The sequence below is a fragment of the Stegodyphus dumicola genome, chromosome 2 (assembly GCF_044657685.1).
Source record: "Stegodyphus dumicola isolate Sdum_Otavi_A_Nest chromosome 2, ASM4465768v1".
Classification (NCBI taxonomy): domain Eukaryota; kingdom Metazoa; phylum Arthropoda; class Arachnida; order Araneae; family Eresidae; genus Stegodyphus; species Stegodyphus dumicola.
The window spans coordinates 113,087,754-113,112,473 of record NC_140769.1 but is presented as its reverse complement, the minus strand read 5'-3'; the positions used below and the strand labels follow the sequence as shown (position 1 = coordinate 113,112,473).

The following is a 24,720-nucleotide window of genomic DNA, read 5'->3' as shown; positions in this document are numbered from 1 at the left end:
ATTTCGTCATGTCAATTATTCTTGACGCAAACTGCAAAAAGTGCGTCAAGATCAATTTTTAAATTTCTCGGTAAGTTTCTCACTAGATTTTACAAGATTTAATATTTGGGCATAATCTGAGTCTTAGAATCGAAATATGGAAAAAAAAAATCGGTAAGTCATTTCAGGAAACATGAAATTTTGTGTCAAAATACCTATGTTAGACCGTAGCTATATATAAATCTAATATACAGCCTAAGCATGAAAGCATCGAAGCATGAAAAATGCAAACTCAATTTCCTCAATCGGTCCAGTAGAACGAGAGATATGGAACTGTTCCTTTATATATATATATTTGAATTTAGCAAACATTCTCTATTCGTAAAAAGCAAATTTAAAATTAATTAAATTTCAAATGAAATTGAATTACAAATAAGTGATTAATTTATTGCTGCGAACTAATCTACAATACCATTTAAATTGTGTATATATATATGTATGTTACCATGAAAGACCGAAATTGGAGAATGTCGACTTTCACCGGAGAATGTCAACATTCACCAAATACGTCGGTGAAAGATCGAATATTTCTTTACATTCTTGTATATTCGGACCCTCACCGGTGTATGTCGACAATCACAGATATGCTCTGGTGTAGGTCGAAAAGAGAGGAGTATATGTACACGCTGCCATTCCAAAAGGAAGTGTTCCACAAATAAATGCAGTTGTAAAAGCAAGGGCCTCTTGTGCAATTCAAAGTGTCATAATAGTTTAAATTGTTGTAATAAATAAGATTTGAATCACATAATTTGGTAAGTTTATAACTTCTATTTTCTCATTTTGAATGTACTGTGTGTTTTAAGTTCTTATATTCTTAAGTTCTTATTCTGAGTCTCAAGTGCGTTTTTTCGCGAATGAATTACGGAGAAGGAAATATAATATTTTTATATGTTCAACATTCACCATTAGTGCATGGTGAATGTCGACATTCACCGGTTAACTCAGAAATATATTCAGAAATACAGTATTTGGAAAATATTTCGGACATACACCAAGCGACTATGTGAATGTTGACATTCACCGGTGAAAGTCGACATTCACCGGTGAAAGTCGACATTCTCCAGATTTCGGTGTTTCACCGTGACATATATATATATGTCATAATACAAGCAAAGGGAAAACGGAACACTGTAGCCATGGTTGGGTCATAATGTCCATACCTATATATACCATGGTTGGGGATTGTGGACGTAATCAGTTACGTAGTCAAGGACCGCGAACATGAACACAAGATCTAATACCCACCACAAGAAGCAGATTCCGTAGTGTGAAACGCAGAACATACATCCTATCGCAAGCAATGCCTGGCGGGACCCAGTGTGGCTGGACAATATCCACATTGACAGTGGTAAGGGTAGTAAAATCAACTACTTCCACTTTACGGACCTTGTGCCCAGTGATTGTCAACCACACTTCACCACTTCCATACCTATATGTCATAATAAAAGCAAAGGAAATAACGGAGCAGTGTAGATGCACTGTAGATGCGTGATTAGATCCATATTGAAGAAGAATTTGATTGCGTAGTATTTAAAGAACTTGGCAGTCGAGGCAGTTTTCATTCCATTTTTATTTCCAATTGATATTTGTGGCCACAATCACTTGGAACTCTAGTCGTGCCTTTCCACAGAAGATTTACATTTTTGATATTGTTGGGATAGAAAACAAGCCAGAGAAATCACATCTTAGCACAGTAGCGAGCAAAAGCTGAAGTGCGTCGTTATGAAAGATGGAAGCCCTCGAAGAGGGAAGTTTTTGTTTGTTATTTGGTGATTGGTCAAGAGGCATCTGCATTAGCGGTTACGTAAGATCGCATGATTAATTTGAATGACGCAATGCAGATAAGTTATTACGATTTTAGAATAGAGAGGAAGAATTTATGTTTATATAATTCTGATTCATACAATTTTATCTTACATATTCCTCCCTTCAAAAAGAAAAAGGCGTAGCGACAGAGAAGCCTTTTTAAAGAAAAAGAGTTAAAGTACAAGCAAATTTAAAAAAATATAAATAAATAATAAAATTTTGATCCTGTAAAGTATTATTTATAAATATCAATTTTTTGAATAAATTTTTAATTTTTAGAGTCCTATTGACTTTTTCAGCATTTTAGTCCAAAAGTCTTTTTGTTTGAGAATTCACATAATCATAATTCTTCAGGGAAGGTTCTTGTTATTACAGAATATCACAAAAATTTTTACATAATCATTACTTATAATTAAATGTAATGCACATAAATATTTATGATACTAATATCCATATTGAAAAATTATATTTTAATAGGAGTAACAGTTTCAGAAATTATGGTTTTCACCGTTATCATCTTTCATTTACAATTCCTGATTTTACCAAACTGGAAGGCCTCGCAGTACTTCTAAACAAACATATCCATCAATAGGGCTGTCCTCGTGAGCTAACCAATGTGTTCTCTGCACTGGTGGCCCAGGGTGCCTAGACAGTTACTTGAAAAGACCTCCGTTCCTTGCATTAAGGTAACTGGCCTTTGAGAACTGCATTAATACATTCCATAATAAAAAAAATATAATAATAATAATAGAAAAAAAATTACACACACTCATAAAATGAGAGCCTCCAACATTATCTTACTTGAAGAGGGTGAAGGAAACAACTGTACAGAGGTAATTACAGGCATCTGTTGAAGGAACCAGTATACCCTCATCATACTATACTTAACGCACAATAACCCATAAATTTTAACATGCATTTACCATAATTTCATATTACGTATCTGTAATAATTTCACTTATTTTTTACACCAACTTCATTTTTAGAATAATTATAAAATTTGTATTCAAAATTCTCAACAAAATTTCAAAAACATAAAAACTTATCTTAATATCCTTCCCTATGAATAATTTAAATAGCTTAAAATTAACTACTTAATTTGCTCACACATAATTATGAAAAATTAATGAACAAGAATTTCAGATTTTCTCAAAACAAATTGCAGAAATTTTAACCAAAGTTGAAATATAAACTATAGAATCCGCAGCACATTAAATAATTTAGTTCCTCAGCTAGATTCACACGAATGTAATAATTTTTGAGCTGTTAAAAGCGGAAGTGCAAATAATTTTCTGTCACACGTACTTGAAAACACTAACTCAGATCGACCTTGAACTCGCTGTAATGCTTAAATTCATAAACGGTTATTCACTGATGATTTAACTTTCACTAGGCATTCGAACTTTTTATTTTAATTTATCGAGAGATTACTTTCAATCTGTAAACACTACGCGTGATTATTTTTTTGAAGCACTTGCAAAACACCATAGCAGAAGAATGATCTGTTATTTTTTAAACACTGAAAAAACAAATTTGATGATTCACTTCTTTCACATTATCTTGGATTTATCACAAAACGATGATTTGAAGAGCTGAATTAAATTTTTCATTGAGGTTTCAGGCTGCAGGAAATTATCCTGCCCCCTTAATTGTCATAATACAAGCAAAGGAAAAACGGAACACTGTAGATGCGTGATTAGACCCATATTGAAGAAGAATTTTGATTGCGTAGTATTTAAAGAACTTGGCAGTCGAGGCAGTTTTAATTCCATTTTTATTTCCAATTGATATTTGTGGCCACAATCACTTGGCACTCTAGTCGTGCCTTTCCACAGAAGATTTACATTTTTGATATTGTTGGGATAGAAAGCAAGCCAGCGAAATTACATCTTAGCAGCAGAGTAGAGGGAAAAAGCTGAAGTGCGTAGTTATGCAAGATGGAGGCACGCGAAGAGAAAAGTTTTGGTTTACAATTCGGTGATTGGTTGTCAAGAGGCATCTGGTATTAACGGTTACGTAAGATCGGCATGATTAATTTGAATGACGCAATGCAGATAAGTTATTACGATTTTAGAATAGAGAGGATTATTTATGTTTATAGTTATATTATAATTCTGATTCATACAATTTTATCTTACATATATATATATATATATATATATTGCAGAATGTACCTGATGTGCTAGAAACTTAATACTCGTATGTAGCAAAATATCAACATGACTTGTGTATGCATTATTATAATACGATAAAATCACATTTTCTTTTCAGTCTTCAAACGGCACTAATGATCAACAATTCACACAAACCAGAGAAGAGTTTACTTTTTATATGGAACTCTTTGTAACAGTTCAAAATAGCAGATGAAGGCTGTTTTAATCACCGCTTATACTACAAAATCCTTTTTTTAATCAATATTTCGTTTGATTTCAGAATACTTAATTAACTATAATAGAACCTTTCAATAAGAACTGTGAAACAGGTCATAATGTCAGGCAGTAACTGTGAAGTCACATAAGTTTCTTTACAAAAATTAATACGAAATTCAGCTCACGAACTGATATCCATGGATTATAGCTAGTCTTAAATAATAACAAATTGCATCGAGCCAAGTTTATTTTTTTTTAAAGTTTTTAAATGAGAAACCACTTTAATGTTTTATTAAACAGTTTATTTCTGTGATAACGAAAAAAAAAATTCGCAAAATATTTTTTTGTTGCTTATAATCTGCTTCTGCTTGGCTGCAAAGAAAAATTATGTACCTAAGGAAATATATGCAAGAAAGCTTTATTTTCCGCTTATTTTCGATACTGCTTAAAAAAGTTCCCAGTTTTCCTTCCCGCATCAAATATACGAGTATTTGGTTCCTGACACAAAGGGAATTCACAAAGCGTTAAAACTGTTTCATTTATACATAATTTATTAAGTCATTTTTGAAGTTATCATACTGCTGCACTAAAAATTACTCAACCGAGATTTATAAAATTTACACTTCAATAATATTCTTGTAAAATGCTGGAATTAACATTATCATTCATTTTATCAGTTTAGGATGTCCAAAGTAATTGTGTTTCATACAAACTCCACATACCGTAGCGACAAATCCTTTAATAGCATTTTTAATTTCAGCGTTAATAAATTATTTTTCTAATGTTGCAACATTTTTATCTTGCATAATTTCTCATAGTTAGTCAAAGTACTCAAAACTGAAGGTAATTGCTAAAAACGAAATTCAAATAACTGGCAGCATGCTGAGCCTGAATAACAGAGACAGAGGGTCTATCCAGACTTATATTCGAAAGCTTTGAAAATCATAACTCCTTTGTGTAGTTCATTACCATTAATAATTTTCTCCAAATTACTTATATTTAATAAACTACACGAAGGACTTATCTTTTCTTAATATTATAAATATTGAAATATATAATAAAAAATAAAATATTTGAATAAATACACTGAAATTCTCTATTAAGTGGATAATTTACTGTGATTTATATATTTATGACTAACAGGATGGATATTAATGCTAATATTCCCTTAAGAGTGGATTTGATTATTTAGATTACGGCACAGCACACATGGCGTACCAGAAAAGATGCTTTTCTAGGCTATCATGGAGGACTTTCTGAGGGAAACCGGTTCGCATTCACGTTAGACACGTGACGAAGAACGGGGCATTTAGCGTCTGCCAGAGGTAAACAGGTGCATGATCCTCGTCCTCCACTATCCAGCGCTTGTTGAAGAATTTAAGGATTTAGGTGAGAAACATGGCTTTAGAGGTGCTAGGAGGCTAAAACTCTCATGGAGCTATTTCGTTCGCTGGCATTTCATTCTGCGTCGAACTACCTGTGTTCAGCGATTTTGCCGCTCGGCCACTTATGCTCCTGAAGGACTATTACTTTCGTTTTGCCATTTTGCGTTGAATCACTATAAATGTACGTTTCACTTTTCAAACTGTTGCCACTAAATGTTAGATTCTCGCATTATATTTGAAGAAATTAAATAATGAAAAAACAACAACCCTACATAGAGCCATCGAATTTTGAATGACGAACGAATATGGGCATGTGGAAGACCAAATTTGAAATTTGGAATTTGTTTTATGATCGATTTCATTATTTGTAAAACTTTAACGAATTTTCGATAAACAAACTCAAGGATTTCAAAGCGAACAATGGCAACACTCAATGGGAAAAAAAAAAAAAAAAAAAACTTTTTACCTCCAGCGCGCGGAACCGTGTATCGGAAATTCTAAAGATATGCTCATTTTAAAATTATTTGGCGACATTGCTATTGAACTGACTTTTATGGTTTAAGTGCAAAGAACATGATATTTAATAAATAAAGGTAACACACAAAACGTTAAAAAAACGCCCCTTTGGACGTAATTTAAAATCTGAAACCTTTCAGATTTTTTTTCTTTTGTTTTGTTAATTCCTTTGTCGTTTTTAGTTCCCCTTTTAAAACAGCTTTTGCCTGACTAAAACGCACTTGCACATATAGCAAATGAAACAAAATCTATGCAGAAAGATATGATAACTTTAAAATATTTACGATTCTATAACATTCACTCGGTATTTATTTTCTAAAAATTTAGTTTCAATAACATTAAATTCACAAACAGCCGTGTTCATCTTATAAAAGAATTACATCGACGCTATTTCTTACTTTTAAAGCAAAAAGATTTTTAAAAAAGGATCACACACAGAAAAAAAAAATCGATCTCATTCTAGATATTGAATATGCTGCTGAAAAACTCTCTCATTTTTCAAGGTAATCTATGCAGTTCAGTCTGGAAGAAAATGCATGATAACATGACGAAAATATCTTTTAACTGTTTTAAATCTATAAATGGAAAAAATTTATATCAGTTAACGAAAACTTAGACTATTTAGACACGGATTGAATACAAATTTCTCCAGCCTTCAGATTAAAAAATAAACTACTTTTACCTGAATAGAATGCTTCAAGTGCATGTCTGCTAAACAGAAAAGGTAGTTCTTTATCATTTTTTAGAAAAATTTTACCAAATTTTAATGTTTAAATAAGCATTACATTAAAAAATAAAACATACATTTCAACACAAATTTTTCAGTACTTTTTTGTGCTATTCTTCTCCCCAAGTACACATCGATCGTTTATACTTAAAAAAATCAGAGAAACGGCATCACGCAAACTCCGATAACATCGGCTATCTACCAAACGCATCGCTTCGTTGTTCCCTTAGAAATTTTGCTTCAAAATTCAGTGTTTCTGAAGAAATTTTACAGCAGTTTTTTCCAGCTGGCAAATTCCATAAAAGCATATTTTTAAACTGAGGCATAAAATATCACGATTTGTTTAAAAAAGCCGTTGGAATACAACAAAAGAAAAAAATGGCAACGTTGCTTGATTGAAGGATTGTTACGAGCATGGTTGCCTGAGGAATCGTTATGTGCCTCGTTGCCCGCATTTGGCGAATTTTGAAAATTTGGCGAGTTCTACTGAGGCGGTTGAGATAATATGCAAGTACCTTTTTTGTTACATAGCATTAATTTTTCTTTCACTATGACCACTGTAAAGATCGGGACTTGTAAAGATCGTGACTTGTAAAGATCATGACTTGTGAAGATCGTGACTTAAAGAGAACGTGAAATATAAATAATAGGACAAGAACTTGCATTTTACGGTGTGGCAACAAGAAGAGGATTCGAAAGATTTTTATATATATTTTTGTTTAGAGAGTTGAATGTTTTTAATTTTTGACTGGTTGTAAGAGTTTTAACTGCAGTAGTTAACAGTTTAAAATTTTGATAGTTTAGAGCTGCAGTATTTATTTTTTTTTGGTTCTGTTTTAAAATTTAAATAAAAGTATTTTGTTTATTCTGAAAAATTAGCTTTATTCTTCCTACAAGATTCAATATTCATTATATTGAAATGAGGAAAGGATTTTTACTGGCGCAGTCGACAGGATCGGAGTTTCCCCGCATATAATTACGAACCAAAATAACTCAGGTGAGAGCTCAATTTACCTTGGAAACGTAAAATAGTTAATTAAGATTATGAAAAGTTAATTATTGTTTCCGTCATGGAATCTTAGTTTATTTACTTGTCAAAGTAATGAATACGCCAGTGTTCAAATGTAATTTTCAAAGTAATGAATACGCCAGTGTTCAAATGTAATTTTCAAAGTAATGAATACGCCAGTGTTCAAATGTAATTTTCAAAGTAATGAATACGCCAGTGTTCAAATGTAATTTCGTTTGACTCGCCAGAGTAGGTGAACAACACATTAAGTATTGATTCTACTGATTGATTTTCGTGTCAAATAAAATTAAATTCATTGTGAATTATATTTAAATAGAAAAAGAAAAGAAAAAAAATAGCTTTTCATAAAACTAAGAGTCTATTGGCTGAATAAAATCGAGACATGGCTTTTATGGGACGTGGGAAAAAAGAGGATTTGCTGGCTTTAGCTGCTGAATTAGAAATTCAAGTAGATCCAAGTATGAAAATCGTGGCGATAAAAAATGAAATAATTCAAAGTGATACATATGATGAAGCATTTGCTAAATAAGTGTTTTTAACGATTATTGAAGAGAGGAAAAGAAAAGAAGAGGAACAGCGAAGAAAGGAGAAAGAAGAGATTGAGGAACAGCGAAGAAAGGAAAAAGAAGAGATTGAGGAACAGCGAAGAAAGGAGAAAGAAGAGCTTGAGGAAAGGCGAAGGAAAGAAGAATTAGAAGCACAGCAGAAAAGAGAGCAAATGGAGTTTGAATTGAGGAAACTCGAAATTGAATCTCGTGTTCGACTAACACAAACTCCACCAACAAATGAAAATGGACATCATAATTTTGATTTAATTAAGCTTATTCCCAAATTCAATTTAAGACACGATGATATTGTGATTTATTTATCCTTATTTGAAAGACAAGCTAAAAGGACAAAGATTAATCCTAAAGATTGGGTTTCATGTTTATTGACTTTAATGCCATCTGAAATCATTCAATTAATTGGTAGGGAATCTGAAGAAAATTTTGAAGATTATGAGTACATTAAGGCCATTTTATTGAAGAGATTTAAATTAAATCCTGAAAGCTTTAGAAAAAAATTTGTGATGCACCAAAAGAGCGCTGAAAAATCATGGAGAGATTTTTGCTACGAAATTACAAGTTATTTTGAAGAATGGATCAATGGTCTTGAAATCACAAATTTTGCCGCGTTAAAAGACTTGATTATTACTGACCAAATTAAGAAAAGAGTACCCTATGAAGTAAGAGACCATCTTCTGGACGACTGGGCGAAATTCGTTTCTCCAACCAAATTAGCTGATAAACTTGACGAATATGACAGTGTTCGTAATATCTCAAAACAGAATGGTGGTAATCCATCAGCAGACAGAACTAATAAAAAATGGCAACCTCGTTCTCCACTTCCAGAAAGAGCTTTCAGAAATAAATCGCTGTACGCTGAAAACACGCCAAGAGTGTACCCATCCCGTAAGAGTGACGAACCACAAAAGACTAATTTCAAATTAACTTGCTATAATTGTGGAAAAGAAGGTCATACATCTAAGTTATGTACCAAAAATCGGATACCAAGAAGTGCTTCTGCAACAGCACAAAACAACTTAATACAAACACAAGCACCCCTAGCAGAAAAAGAAAAACCAGAAGTGCTAACTGCCAAGATCTCTATTCCTGTCTCAAAATCAGTAGACGTATCTAGAAACATAGATGAATTAAAACTGGTCAAAGTTAAATGTGGAGATATTATTCTAAATGGAATCGTAGACACGGGAGCACAAATTTCAGTAGTCCGTGAGAAATTGGTTGACAACATACCTTGCGAAGGAGAAAGTAAAATAGAGATATCTTCTGCTTTTGGTGAAAACGAAATTACTCCACTAAAGATTTTCCAGATGAAAATTGACGATGATTTTCACGGTAGAGTGTCCATTACGTGTGCTGTTTCAAAAAAGCTAGTTACCGACTTGCTATTGAGTTCTTCAGCTTATGAAACACTCTGTGGAAATATCGAACTGTGGAACTGTGATCGTCATTGGGATGCATCCGCCTTAGAGTACAAAGAGACAGATGATAAACCCTCACCAGTTGAAGACATTACTACAAATTTGGCTGTTGTTAATCAGATTTCCCAAGAAAACATAGAGTCTCTGAAAACAACGAACAAGGTAAGACTAGAATTCAAGACACATCAAGAACAAGACGAAACTCTGAAAAAATGCTTTGAATGGGCAAATAAAAATCAAAATTCATATACTTTCGATGATGGCATATTACTTCATTCCGAATATATCTGTGGTGAAAACATTAAGCAAGTTGTATTACCTTTAGAAAAAAGAAGGGAAGTCCTAAGAATGGCACATGAAATCCCTCTTGCCGGCCACCTCGGTGAGAAAAAGACAATTCAACGAATCAAGTACTCATTCTTTTGGCCTACTATTAAGCAAGATGTTAAAAAATTCTGTGAAAGTTGTAAAGAATGCCAATTGAGGAGAACAGTTACGTACAAAGATCGAATCCCAATTCAACCTATTGTTAGGCCGGAAACACCCTTTGAAGTATGGAGCGTGGATTGTATCGGGCCATTAGAACCTCCATCCAGGAGAGGTCATCGGTTTGTGATATGTGCAGTTGACCTATGCACCAGATGGGCAGAAGCCACCCCCGTCAAAGACATAAGTGCGAAAACAACATGCAACGTTTTGATGAGGTTTTTTACTCAAACTGGATTTCCAAAAGTGATTTGTTCCGACCAGGGAACTAATTTCACAGCCAAACTCACCCGAGCCTTTGAGAACTTACTTGGTGTGTCTCCACGATTCTCCACTCCAGGACACCCCGAGAGTATGGGTGCTGTCGAGCGTTGGAATAGAACCTTAAAAGAGATGATGAACAAAAATATCCAAGAACATGGCAGAAACTGGGATTTGAATCTTCCCTATCTCTTGTTTGCCTACAGAGAAGTGCCACATAGCACCACTGGTTTGTCTCCCTTCCAGATGGTATATGGAAGAATACCACCAGGACCATTATCTTTGCTGAAAGAAATATGGACAGGTGAACGTAGCATTCCAGTTACAGCTTCCCGTTCAATTGAAAATTATCTACAAGACCTTTTAGAAAAATTAAGAAAAGCTCATGACATTGCATCAGCAAATTCCAAAATATCTCAAGAAGAGTACACTTCAAGATACAATTTACGTTCTCAAGAAAAGACTTTCAATGTTGGGGACAAAGTCCTCGTGTTAATGCCATCATCATCACATAAATTGCTCAACACGTGGCAAGGACCAGCTACCGTGATCAAACTTACCAGGCCACACTCTGCCAAAATCGAAATGGAAAACGGAAGTATTAGGGAACTCCATATAAATAAGTTAAGGCCATATATTGCTCGTGTAGATCACGTTGGTATCATTTTTGACCAAGATGAAGAGTTTGGAGATATCCACTATGCACCAGCAGATCTTATGAATAAATCTGCTGATGATATCTGGACCCATTTACAAAATTCGAAAGGTGACTTAAAATATTACCAACGGGAAGGACTATTTAAAGTACTAAAATCTTATGTAGATGTTTTCAGTAGCAAACCTGGTCAAGCCAATGTTGATGGTCATGACATCAAGGTTACAGAAGGATGTAATCCGAAAAGATTGAGGCCCTACCGTGTTCCTGTTTCACTTCAAGAGGAAGTCGATCGTCAAGTTAAAGAACTGTTAGAATGGGATCTTATAGAACCCAGTGACAGTAACTGGGCACATCCTATAGTATGTGTTGCAAAAAAGAATGGCGGCGTTAGACTGTGCATAGACTTCAGGCTTTTAAATAGCTTCACAATTCCGGACGCCTATCCGATGAAGATTGCTAAAGATTTACTATTCGAAATAGGGAAAGCCAAATTCATAACAGTTCTCGATTTAACCAAGGGATATTGGCAAATTCCTATGAAAGAAGAAGCTAAACCCTACACAGCATTTATCACTCATTCCGGCCATTACCAATGGAAAGTTCTCCCTTTCGGTTTGAAAAATGCTGGAAGTACCTTCCAAAAATCGATGGATAAGGTGCTTGCAAACCATAAGAACTACTGCCGTTCATATATTGATGATGTGGCAATATTTTCTGAAACTTGGGATGGCCACCTCTATCACATCGACCAAGTGTTTCAGACACTGAGAAACGCAGGTCTAACCGCAAATCTAGAAAAGTGTGATTTCGGAAAGAGCCACGTGAAGTTTCTAGGACATGTAATAGGTTCTGGCACTCACTCTCCAGATCCTGAGAAAGTAGAAGTCATCAGAAATCTGTCTAAGCCTACCACTAAAAAAGAAGTCAGGAGTCTTTTAGGGCTAGCAAGCTACTATAGGGATTATATCCCAAATTTTTCTGAGATTGTTTTACCTCTAACAAACCTTACAAAGAAGAGTGTTCCAAATAATATTCCATGGGACTCTGAAAAAGAAGCAGCTTTTAACAAACTTAAAGAAGAGTTGATTAAAATGCCATCTCTGCATACTCCGGACATCAGCAAGCCCTTTCAACTCTATACGGATGCATCTGCTTTCGCAATTGGAGCGTGTTTAGCTCAAAACGACGAACATGGCAAAGAAATGCCCATAGCATTTTTCAGCAAGAAATTAACGCCCTGTCAACAACGATGGTCAACCATCGAACGAGAAGCATTTTGTGTCATCGAAGCCTTGAAAAAATTTGACACATGGATTTTCGGTGCCAAAGTGCAGATTGTGTCTGATCACAATCCCCTCACCTACTTGACCCAAAGCGCCCCTCATGGTGCTAAACTGTCTCGTTGGGCCTTAGCGTTACAACGGTATAACATGACTGTAACATACCGCAAAGGAAGTTCACATGGGAATGCTGATGCTTTGTCAAGGTTAGCTGTTAACTCTTTCTCTCTCAATGAACTCTGAGCAACATTGTCTCTACGGTGACGAATGTGCTTCTTGTGGGGAGACTTGTAAAGATCGGGACTTGTAAAGATCGTGACTTGTAAAGATCATGACTTGTAAAGATCATGACTTGTGAAGATCGTGACTTAAAGAGAACGTGAAATATAAATAATAGGACAAGAACTTGCATTTTACGGTGTGGCAACAAGAAGAGGATTCGAAAGATTTTTATATATATTTTTGTTTAGAGAGTTGAATGTTTTTAATTTTTGACTGGTTGTAAGAGTTTTAACTGCAGTAGTTAACAGTTTAAAATTTTGATAGTTTAGAGCTGCAGTATTTATTTTTTTTTTGGTTCTGTTTTAAAATTTAAATAAAAGTATTTTGTTTATTCTGAAAAATTAGCTTTATTCTTCCTACAAGATTCAATATTCATTATATTGAAATGAGGAAAGGATTTTTACTACCACTCAGTGTAAACGCTGTATTACTGAGTGTCCTGAATTAAAAAATTGATCAATGAATTACGTAGTATGTCAAAAATATTTAAATCAAACTCTAAAGAAGTACCTCATGTGTAGAATGTTGTAATAGTACTACTGCAGACGTTGTACAAAATTAATTACCTGGATCTTTGACGATTTCTATTCCAATGGCTAGTCTTCTATATTCACTCGGCTTTAAAGAGCTGACTTCCCGGTTGGATACTTGATTCAAAGCAAGATCTGCCATCACTTGCTTCACCTAAGGTAGAAGTTATGAAATGTTAAAATTGCATAAAAGATAACAAAATGAGCATTTTCTAAAACATCTACATCAGCAGTTCCAAAATGTTTTCAGATATCACCTGTTGATACGTCTAACAGACCTATTTTGATACAAAAGTTATTCTTGAAAAACGTTTTGGTACAACTCTGATGTACGCCTTAATTTCACCAAATGTGGCGATATGTGTTCTGCGCTGGTTTTTAGCGCGATTGTGTGTTGTATAGCAACCCCGCTGACGTTGAAAAATCTTTCGCTGGAGCTCGTTGGTTCGCGTCATGCTCTGTGTCTGAGAAGATAGAGCGAAAGATTATTGAATTGAAGTTGGCAGAAGGAAATATCATCGTGGCCATCCTGTTGAGGGGTAGTGGGTATTTGGAGGTGTGGAAAGAGGGTCTGGGAGATTATTTTTAGTGGCTATGCATGATAGAAGTAGGGATTTGTGATTTTATTTATTTGTGAACCATAGTATGAATTTTCTGGATAGTATGTCTGGCTGTCATATAAATACGATAGTGATTACGTGGCGGGATGTTAAAGGCGGTATGAAATTGGTATTTCTGCTGTTCGAAAAAGCATTAATTCATGGTAAGTGCATTTTATTCTTGTTCTTATTTTGTAGAATGTTATGTTCATTGTTTTTTTTTTTTTTTTTTTTTTTTAGCTTGAATTTCTGTGGTTATTGTTTTTTTTTAAATTGTTTGAAATTTATTTTGCTGATTAGTGCGTAGCGTCTAGATTGTGCAATTCATAGATGTTGTTTAAAGTTGAAACAGAACTCTGTGTACATGGTATTCTTTGAAATTTATTGTTGTTATGTAAATTTATTAAATCGAGGTGTGCATAGTTCGTAGATTCGTTTGTTGCCTAGATTGTGCAATTCTAGTTGAAACAGGATGCTGTGTACATGGTATTCTTTGAAATTTATAATTATTATGTTAATTTATTAAAGCGAGGTGAGCGTAGTTCGTTGATTCGTTTGTTGCTTAGATTGTGTCATTCGAAGATGTTCTTTTAAGTTAAAACATATCGCTGTGTAGATGGATTCTTGCGAATATTTTCGGTTAGAAAATTTACGTTTTTGCTATCTAAATTTTTTGTTTTTGTTTCGGATTTTTAGCTTAAATTGTGTGTTCAAAACGTGCTTTTTGCATTTTCGAAAACCACGTTTTCGGGGAATTTTAGGCTTAAAGTTCGAAATGTAGACAAAGATTTAGATAGTAATATGGCAGCGTGCAGTTTCTCGCCAAAAATATTTGGCGACTTGAGGGCGCATATCAGAGTAGTTCCAACATTTTCAGTGATCATTTTAGAAATTTATGAAAATACAAGTTCAAATCATTGTCCGTTATGAAATATTTATTGATGCACTGAAATATCGACTGGACATATGAGGAAAGTTATTAAAGGCAATAAACGAACTTCGCTAAATGATGTTAATTTGTCATTGTTGTATTTCAAAGATCTACCCAGAATCATTTCGGGAAAAATTTACGAAATATTCAGCTTGTTATAAATTTAAAAACCGAATGATTTCTAAAGCATCTATTATTATTGGTTCAAAAATGTTAGCAGAAATGTGCTTTCAACAACATGTAGATGATTATGATTTGTCAAAAGTTGACAAACAGTCCTAAGACCATCCTCTGACAAAATTGCAACATCGCTTACATTTTTAAAATTATTGTTTGCCTCTCTACTGTGTAATTCGATACGTTGTTAACAAAACCAGCCACATACGCAATTATAGAAAAATAACTACAACTAATTTTGCATGAAAAATTTTATCACTTTACACGTTCGATTTAGATACGACTGATGTGATCGCCACGAAACTGACGTAAACAGGAATAAGAACTTAATTTTAAGGGAGACGTCTTCAATACTTTATGTGTGGATAACATATTGTCACTTACTAAGCTTAATTCTTTGATATAAAAATATTTCTTTAAGATTAAAATTTAAATATTACTTTAAGATTAAAATTTAAATATTACTTTAAAGATCGGCAAAATAGCTGTATGGATACTTTACCACACAGGATCTTCCTGTCCACAGGATTCAAGAAACTTTCTCATATATCGATAGGAACGTTCGGTTATTAAGACAGTCAAATTAAATCTGGCTGAGAAGAAATATTACGAAAATGGTTAAAATAGCGTATTTGGGGAGGGGGAGAGGAACTCCTCTTAAGGCAAGCAATTCTTTAGGGGAAAAAAAAACCTTTCCCTCCCTCTAGACACTCTTTTAATGTAGGATTAAGTTCTTCCATAATGGTCTGACAGGAAAGCAAAAATTAAGTGCGCGAATGTTTATATCTTCGAAACTGTAAATGTTGCAATCAATCTAAATACATCATTAGATAAGTAAAAAGGCACATTAGCAAACACGTTAAAAAAACAGTAATAATAATAAAAATTGGACAAAGGGTATACGCATAGTAACGCGTCAAAAATAGCGATATTCATTTTGGTGACGTCAAAGCTCCGCGCGATTGGGTATGAGTCGCAAAGTCGTCATGTTTGGGTAGTCTTTGCCGCATTTTATTTTGCCAAGTGGCAAGATCGTCTGGTGGACAGTCGCGCATAGACAGTCAGTGTGTTCGGACGGTATTTGCTGAATTTTATACGAAATGAAAAAGCATTTAATTTTATAAAATATTTTAATCTCAATATAGTGCCAAATGAATATCCAAGTACACTTGGCAATTCATTTATAGATTTAATATTTACTTGGAATATAACTGCAGACATCTTAAATTATGTATCTTATTTCTCATATCATCGACCAGGTTTGTATAGGATTATTTTGAATGAATAAATGTAATAAATAAAAAAATAAAATGTATGGGTGCGTAAAATCTTTTGTTTGTTTTATTTGTTCTGTAACATCCTCACACTTCCGTTAGTAATCTTACGCATTAAACAACAGCAGATTTTTAAATGAAAAGAGAGCCTGCTGTCAATTTTTATTTCTACCGACATTCCTGATATTCAGACTCTGAGGGAGGTTTATCAGTGACTCTGAGAAATAAATTTCCATTGATTTAGTCAAATAAAAAACATTAAATACTAGGCAATATTTCAAATTAAACGATCAAAGAGGCAATCTTTCAAATTTTAGCCTATTTGCATTTACCTATTTGCAAAATTCATTAAATACCAACCCTGTTTCTTTTCATTGACTTGGAAACTTTAGATCCGATAGTTAACTGCGCAGAATACATCAGTGTCTGACGAACGGTCAAACCCGGTAGAAGGGTCACTTGTCTGGGAACAAAGCCGCATTGTTCTTGGAACAACTGTAAGGTCAAGGATATGTCATTCAGTATGATCTGACCTCTGGTCATGCCCAAAGCCCGTCGACCTATTACTTCCAATAAGGCTCGTTTTCCGCTACCTAAAATAAATAAATGAATAAAAAGTTTTTAAAATGTTAAGCTATTATTTCAATGGCAATCTGTATCAAATCAGCTTTATTTTATTTTCTGTACCTAGAGACCCAAGCGGAAATGTTATGCAGTATTTATTATAAGGGTCTTAAGACATTTAGAGCACGCGATACGAAGAAAATTTCAAATCTTTAATTTATTCCTTTACCACTACAGAATAAAAGCATTTTAAAATTAAAAATTGTTTTGTAATAATTACGTTTCAACAATATTTTTAACGCGAACAACAAAATTCATATTTTCTTTATAATTTTCACTCTTAAGTGCTACACAATTTTTGTAATTCAGGGAAATTTTAACGAAAATTGGTTTACTTGGTTAATATAAAAATGATGAAATATTTATTTTTTACTGCTTGTACTTCCTTCCTAATTAGAGCATTCATAAAAATGGTTTAATTTATCTATTGCGCAGATCTTACGTAATAATTCATTTATTTCAATACTACTCTAGGGAAAACTATCTTTTTAAGATATTTATTTTAGTGAAAAAATAACATAGGTCAAGAAGTTCCAAATTTTTCAAATTTAAAATTTCTTAAAGTGTTTTTCCTAGGAATGGAGGAGAAATGATCATTTTCAATGAAAGAGAGTTGCAAAATCATGATTACACCACATGCGAATTTTTCTTAATGGAGCATTCAAACGAAGGCTCGTATAAGATGCACAACTTGTATGACTAATGTTTAAATCTTAGTTAATAGGGGACCGGAAAGTAATGTCATTTCTGCGCATGTCGACAGCAACATGCTAAGGGCAGAAGTGGAGCAAATCCATGTCAAATATTCTTAACCAACCTTGGTCGACCATGCAAGAACATTTCAAGCAGAATGGAAAAATAAGCAAAGCAGGTGTTTGAGTCCTCCATAATCTGTCCGAAAAGAACAAAGCCAACCTATCCATCACATGCAACGTATTGCTTCAACGGCCCCATACAGAACCGATTTTTGATCGTTTGATTAGTGGAGACAAAAAAATAAGTCCTATATGATAATCCAAAACTCAAAAGGCAGTTTTAATAGGGGTTACAAAGGGTTTACATCCCGAAAAGGCGCTTCTGGGTGTTTGATGGAGTATTCGCGGAACTTTTCATTTTGAATTGCTGAAACCTGGAAAAAATGTTAATGAAGACTTTTATTGGGAACAATTGGATCTATTTAACCAATCTTTAATCGAAAAATATCAATTGTCAACGGTAAAGGCGTCATTCTGCAACACGACAATGCAAGACCGCACTGTGCAAGACGAACACTGGAAAAAATGAATGAATTGGGGTGGGAGGTACTGCCATGCTCACCCACCATACTCGGCCGATATCGCAGCATTGGATTTCCATTTATTCGGATCCCTACAACATTTTCTTAGTGGCAAAATATTTGAAAATTTGGATGATGTCCAAAATGTGCTCTCCAGATATTTTACTTAAATACCAATTCATTTTATCGGTCCGGGATTGAAAATCTGCACATTAGATGGCAAAAGGTTATTGATAACGAGGGTGATTATATTATTGATTAAAAATAAAAACTTGTTAAAAATGTATTCGTTTGAATTTAATGTAAGAAAACGACATTACTTTCCGGTCCCCCTATTACTTAGCACTTCCTGACGTGACATAATGGTATGACTGAATAGAAGATATTTCATGTGCCTTTACAAAATAATTTAGGTTTTTGGTTAAATATCATCCATACCACCAAAGACGATTGCCAAACAAGGACAATTAGGCATCAGTACCATAAGAATATCTCCATCACTCACCTTTAGAACCCAGTACAGCCATCACTTCACCGGCATGCACCTCCATGGACACATCCTTCAGCACTGTTCCTGTTGGGACGGAACCAGTCAACTTCTGGAAACACGTTCCAGGTTCTACTTGACCGGTGTGGAAAACACTATTCAGCTCCAGTACGTGGTCACTGGATATGACAGCTGGACCTGTTAGTGATAATGCAGATAAATTAAAAATAAGTATGACTTCTTTAATTAAACGGATGAGTGTTAGAGATTCCTAAATGCACATTGCAATATTTAACACTTAGAACTATTAAATTGTCACTACTAACATTCAGAGTTGTTAAGATTGATTACTTTCCTTTAATATAAATAAACTGACGTTCACGGTTATGATGCTCTGATATCATTATTATTTTATTCCTAAAGCCAACTATATTGGGTAGTGGATACATTTTTAACGAATGAATACTAACTACGTGATGTCTGTTCATTGGCTAATTGATGAAGGCAAAGCAAAAATGGATTACCTGCCTAAGAGGAGAACACACTACTGAAGGATTGTCTTAAAATTGCCTATGTTCACGTTACACATGGGGAAACACGATATTTCGGATTTGTACCACTGACCACTGGAGAGCTACAGAAGTTACGAAAGAAGTAGAAAAAGAAAAGATGAAGAATGTAGCAATAAAAGAAGCAGTAAAAACAAATGATGTAAAGAAAATTTTACAACGCTTCTAGCGAATCAGAACGCTTCTAGCAAACTAGTTAACATGTGGCATCCATATCAAACGGTTGTTTCTAGAGTTATCAATATTTTCAATGAAAAGACCGTTAATCATTTTAGAAAAATGTTAGACAAACAGACTCAGTAATCGCTGAGCAAGTTTTTCGTATATCCTCCAAATTGACTAAATACATTAAAAAAAGCAACCGATGAGAACACAATCAAATTAATCACAAGAAAATTTTTTTTTTTTTTTTTTTTTTTTTTTTTTTTAATTAACGATTATTTTTACAGCCTTTGATAAAAAGAAAGATTTTATTAGTAAAACGTATAATTTCTACACGATTGCGTACTTTTTCTTTTTTTAATTTTTCAAAAATTCTAAATCTGGGAGAGGATTAATTGATTTCTCATAAAATAAAATGGAAAACTGGATTTCGAAATGAGGACAGGAGTGAATTAAGTTCATAAGTCGAGATACTATCGCACTATATTCCCAAACTTTAAAAGATGCTTCAAAATTTTTCCTGATTGTACTTTAGTGTTCTTGGATTAACTGTAACCGATAAATTATGCATATTTTATTCATATGTTTCGAAAAATGCTCGGGAACTAAACTGCCTTTTGTAGTTTCATGATCATTGATTTAAAAAGCTTTAGTCTTTGTTTAATAGTTGAATAAGCACTGACTGAAAAGCACTTTTTGACGAAGGAAGAAAGTAAGGTTGCCCTCCAAATTCTTCTCCAGACTGGATCATTACGCTTTAATTAGAAGAGTATGTTTATACAAGGACAACATTTTAAAAATGGCTAAGAAGTTCATATTCTCAAAGTATTTTTTTCGCTGGTTTTTATTATTTAACAACTTTTCAAATAAGTGCCTATCAGCTGACGAATGGTTAAAATTGCTGAACACTGGTAGTTCTTCTACCCGGGTTCAATTTTGGTTTAGTTTATTATATGGTAAATCACGCTACGGCTGTCTCCCTAAGGGAAGAGATTCCTTCGTGGAGAACTTTCTAAGGCAAACTTGGCTTATATACACGTTACACATGGAGAAAACCAGAAAAACGGCCATGCAGCCAGTCCGTTCGCCTGGATTCGAACCCAGGTCAGAACTACCAGTGTTCACCGATTTTACCGCTGGGCCGCTAGTGGGCCTACTCGGGTTCAAATCCTGGACAAATGGGTGTTTTCGTGGTTTTTTCGCGTGCTACGCAAATACCAACCAGTTTTCTTTATAAAGTTCTTCATGGTTGTATCCTTCGCTTTGCCATAATCTAACGAGTCCATTGCCGCCCAAACAGTGAAGTGGTTAAGCGTCGCTGACTGCCGTGCCGAAGGGCCCGGATTCGAATCCCAGAGACAGCATGTATGTTTGAAATGACCGTGCGGCATGAGGGCACTCTAAATATGAGGCGAACCGAAAGTCCTCTCGAGAGGTTGATGGTAGGGTTTCGGACCCTTTCCCCGAAGTGCTGTCCTTCAAAATTGAGCGCCGAACTTAGCTCAATCGCATTGTTACCTGTTAGGTGCGCAAGGTTGTTGCCAACGGCAAGCGTATCTTGCCATGAACAATTTCGTGGGCTTGGGCTGACTATAGGTCAGACAAATGAGCAACAACAACAATAAATCCATTCAATTATGGCAATTATGGCATCCATTCATTAATGACTTGCTTACAATTATAAGATTATGAGCAGATTTATTGCAATATCAAAATTCGTAATAATTTTAAATGCATTTAGTAAATATATTCAAGTTATATTCCTAATTTCCTGTCCGATAATTTATTGCACCGACTTTTATATACACAACCTATGAAATAATGAAAACGTTTTAAATGAGTTTACATAACTAAAAATGAAAGCAGTTTAGTCAAACAGATTTTGTCATTTGGTAATCTGTAGCAAAATTCAGAAGTTGCTGTAACTGTTTTTAAGCTAGCTTGTAAACAAAAAGATAACCGCTATTTTAAAACCTCACAAGACTTCGCTATTAAGAAATGTATCCTGCATGTTAAAAGATAATCATAAGTCTTGAGTATTTTCAAAGTCAATAAAAGAAGCACGATAGTAAAGACTTCGGAAACATTAAGGTCTTGAAGACCTTCTTAGTCTCATTCGAGTGGATCTTATTTTGGCGCATTCACTACAATGGCTACCTAAGTCAGAAGAATGACCATGAAAAATGTTTTCATTGCTTACAGACCTAATCTAACAGAGTACAGTTTCCGAATGAAGTTATGAATCCCGTCAACAAAGGGGAATGTAAAGTACATTGAAAGCTTTGCCAATTTTCTGCCTAAGAGGAGTTAAAGAATAATTCCTCGTCTTGCTTTGTCATCCGAGTGAGAGATCCCACCAAAGTCATTTTCCACTTTCGTAAACTCTGTAATCCGCTTTGCATTTGATTTTGTTTTTGTTCATTTTAGAAAGTGCGTGGGTCAAAAACTCATCGGATTTGGGATAGAAATAAAATTCACGGTCACGCAATGGATCACGGAGAACAAAGACCTTGTTACAAGTATCATAAAGTTACGTGTGTATGATTTCCTAATGTGTGCTAAGAGGAAAGGGCGCTGTAGCAAAAGGTCATCGCACTTACATTTGATTTGACTAAAAATTTGATAGGATACGGGAAGGAATTCCATTTCCGCTCTGTTTGGAATTAAGTTAAACAGACTTTTAAGATGATGTTATATCAGGGAGGACAATTAATCAAACGATTGCCGCAACTCTGTTAAACATCTGACTTAGCCGAGCGGTATTGGTAAGGGATCCTATGGTATAAAGCTACACATACTTTCTTCAGTTACAAAATTGACCTTCATAAGAATTCGGCCAATTTTTATACCAAGGCACCTTTGCATAGATTCCTGTCTTGGAGCACAGTGGCCCACCTGAACAAAGGTGCCGGTACCTTTTGTATTGGGACACCATCAAGAAGCAGCCCCTCTCAATCATTTTTATGAGTTTTTTTAAAAATTTCTTGAAACATGAACATTAAGAAGCTGCTCATTTGGTTAATCGCAATTTTCTTTATAATTAAGACTTTTGTATGGATACTCAAAAAATTTTCTCAGGGGCAAATCTAAATGAAGCCAGTAACTATGAGATTACCATTTATAAAAATGTACTGCAAAAGTCACTACTAACTCAAGATTCGTTACAGGAATAAATGTTTAACATTGAAACAATTCACATTTCAACAAATCTTTGCAGCTGATTTCTTGAGTAAAAGTATTATGAAGTGTCTTTTCCTGATTTCATTACGGGCTTGCAAAGATTTTGGTAACTACGTGAATTATCAAATATTTGTTATACAATTCTAGATAATGCATTTAAATATATTTTAAGCTCAGTAATGTCATAATATCTGTATAGTGTGCTCATAATATCTAATAATGTATGTTTAAGTAATATTGTTACGCTGATTCGTTGGACCGGCTCAGTCATTTAGGGCAACTTCACAAATATCCATCACATGTCTTAAAAGCAATTCCATGAAGAAACCTCATCAATCATCCTGAGTTAAATATAGCAGTGGGTGAGTATGTCACTTCAACCGTGACTCTAAAATCACATATCTGATGCGCATGCTGACTGTGGTCGACAATGAAGTTACGTTTGCTGTCATCGATTCATCTTATTACTAGATAAAAGGTGCTATATAACTACTGTAAATGACGCGAATCACATGATTGTCTAGATCAGGGCTTCTTAAACTTTTTTCAATCGCGACCCCTTATTATCAATGAGATTTTTTTCGTGAACCCTGGACCCCCATAATATTTACGAAAATTTTGTGGGACTTCATTTCGCAAATCCGATACATGCGTGAGTAAAACCGTCATTTTTTCACTTGTTACTGTAATATACTATTGCAGCAATACACAAAATTTCATTTTGAATGATAAATAATTGTGGAAAAGTAAATGAATCGAATGTCTCTTTACTAAGCCTCTCTAAGGTGTCCCCTACGTCTTTGAAAATGATTCCCATTTACATTACATAGAAGAGAATTCGAATGACAGAATGGATTAGATCTAAATACAGGGTGTCGAAATCTGCATGGCTTATTACAAACGCCCGAATTTTATTTCAAATTTTTCATTTTTGAAGCCAAAAATGTACCACATTTATTCAAGCATTTTTCCCTCTCGTTTTCTAGCAAAAGATTCTGAATTTTTTAAAAATTTTTACGTGTTTTTCTCCATTCTCAAGGCGAGCTCCCCTAAATTTTAAAATAGATTCGTTCATGTAATGATATTGTTCTTGCTATAGTGATTTTCTTGGGAATTTTCGATGCATGGGTTGGGATTGATGAAGCAATAACAGTGATAAACTTCAAAGAAACGGGACATATCTAATGCTGACACTGGCTAAATCTAATGCTGTTGATAATTTTCAAGACCAGTTGTAGACTGAAGACGGTTTATAACTGTCTTCGTCACCGTGTTGTGATGACGATGGCGACGATTGACAGTGATGATGACAACAGTGACGATGACGACGATTTGTAAGCTATAAACAGCCGGCACAGACACCATCTGCTCTTGTTACAATGTACATTTCTTTGAAATAATTAATATTGTGATAGTTACCGGCAGTTTATATGTGGAAAATTAGTAACACAATAACCTTGAGTTTGGCCGCCAAACCAAAAATCAGTCAAATCTCTACGCCAAACTCATGGTTGTTGTGCTACTCATTGTATGTTTCACTTAGTGTGTTTCTCTTCGGCTTCCGTTTTTTATTTATGTTAGTGTAACCGTGTCTCTTGGAAATTAAATTATTCGCATAATTTTCCCCTGTCGATTTTCGTACGATAAAAATTAGCAAAAACACGGGGGGATACGTGAGTAAATGCGGTATAATAATCAACTTACCATAACGCAAACTTAATCTAAGCTACATGCTTACGTAATGCATTTCATAAAACTGTTGCGGTTCAGAGATCTTTGATTGCAAGTAAATCTTTTACTCTTGTCAACGAAGCGTCAGTGCATGCTACAAAGAAAATCCGATATGTCTCAGTAGCCTAGCAATTTCCATAGTAAATTATATAAGCATTCGGAAATTGTACCTAATTTTAAATTAAAATAAGGATTAAGAATTACAGAATTCGATAATTGTAAAACTTCGCTAGCCCCATTATTACATTTATTCTATTTAAAAATCAATTACAAAATTTTGCAGACTGTTCCACTTCCCACGCATATGTCAATCATTATCTTATAAATCAATTCATAAAATAAATATCTGAACCAAGA

General features: G+C 34.3%; 1 protein-coding gene across 1 annotated transcript in view; it reads right to left on the bottom strand.

Annotated features, from left to right (window-relative positions):
* Positions 1 to 24,720, bottom strand: part of LOC118192925 (ATP-binding cassette sub-family G member 5) — a 90,945-nt gene that overhangs the window by 19,985 nt on the left and 46,240 nt on the right. Inside the window, exons 3-5 of the mRNA XM_035363936.2 lie at positions 18,740 to 18,919; positions 16,695 to 16,927; positions 13,390 to 13,507 (exon numbers count right to left, since the gene is read on the bottom strand). Of these exons, the coding sequence (XP_035219827.1) occupies positions 13,390 to 13,507; positions 16,695 to 16,927; positions 18,740 to 18,919 (531 nt within the window). The remainder of the gene's footprint in view (positions 1 to 13,389; positions 13,508 to 16,694; positions 16,928 to 18,739; positions 18,920 to 24,720) is intronic.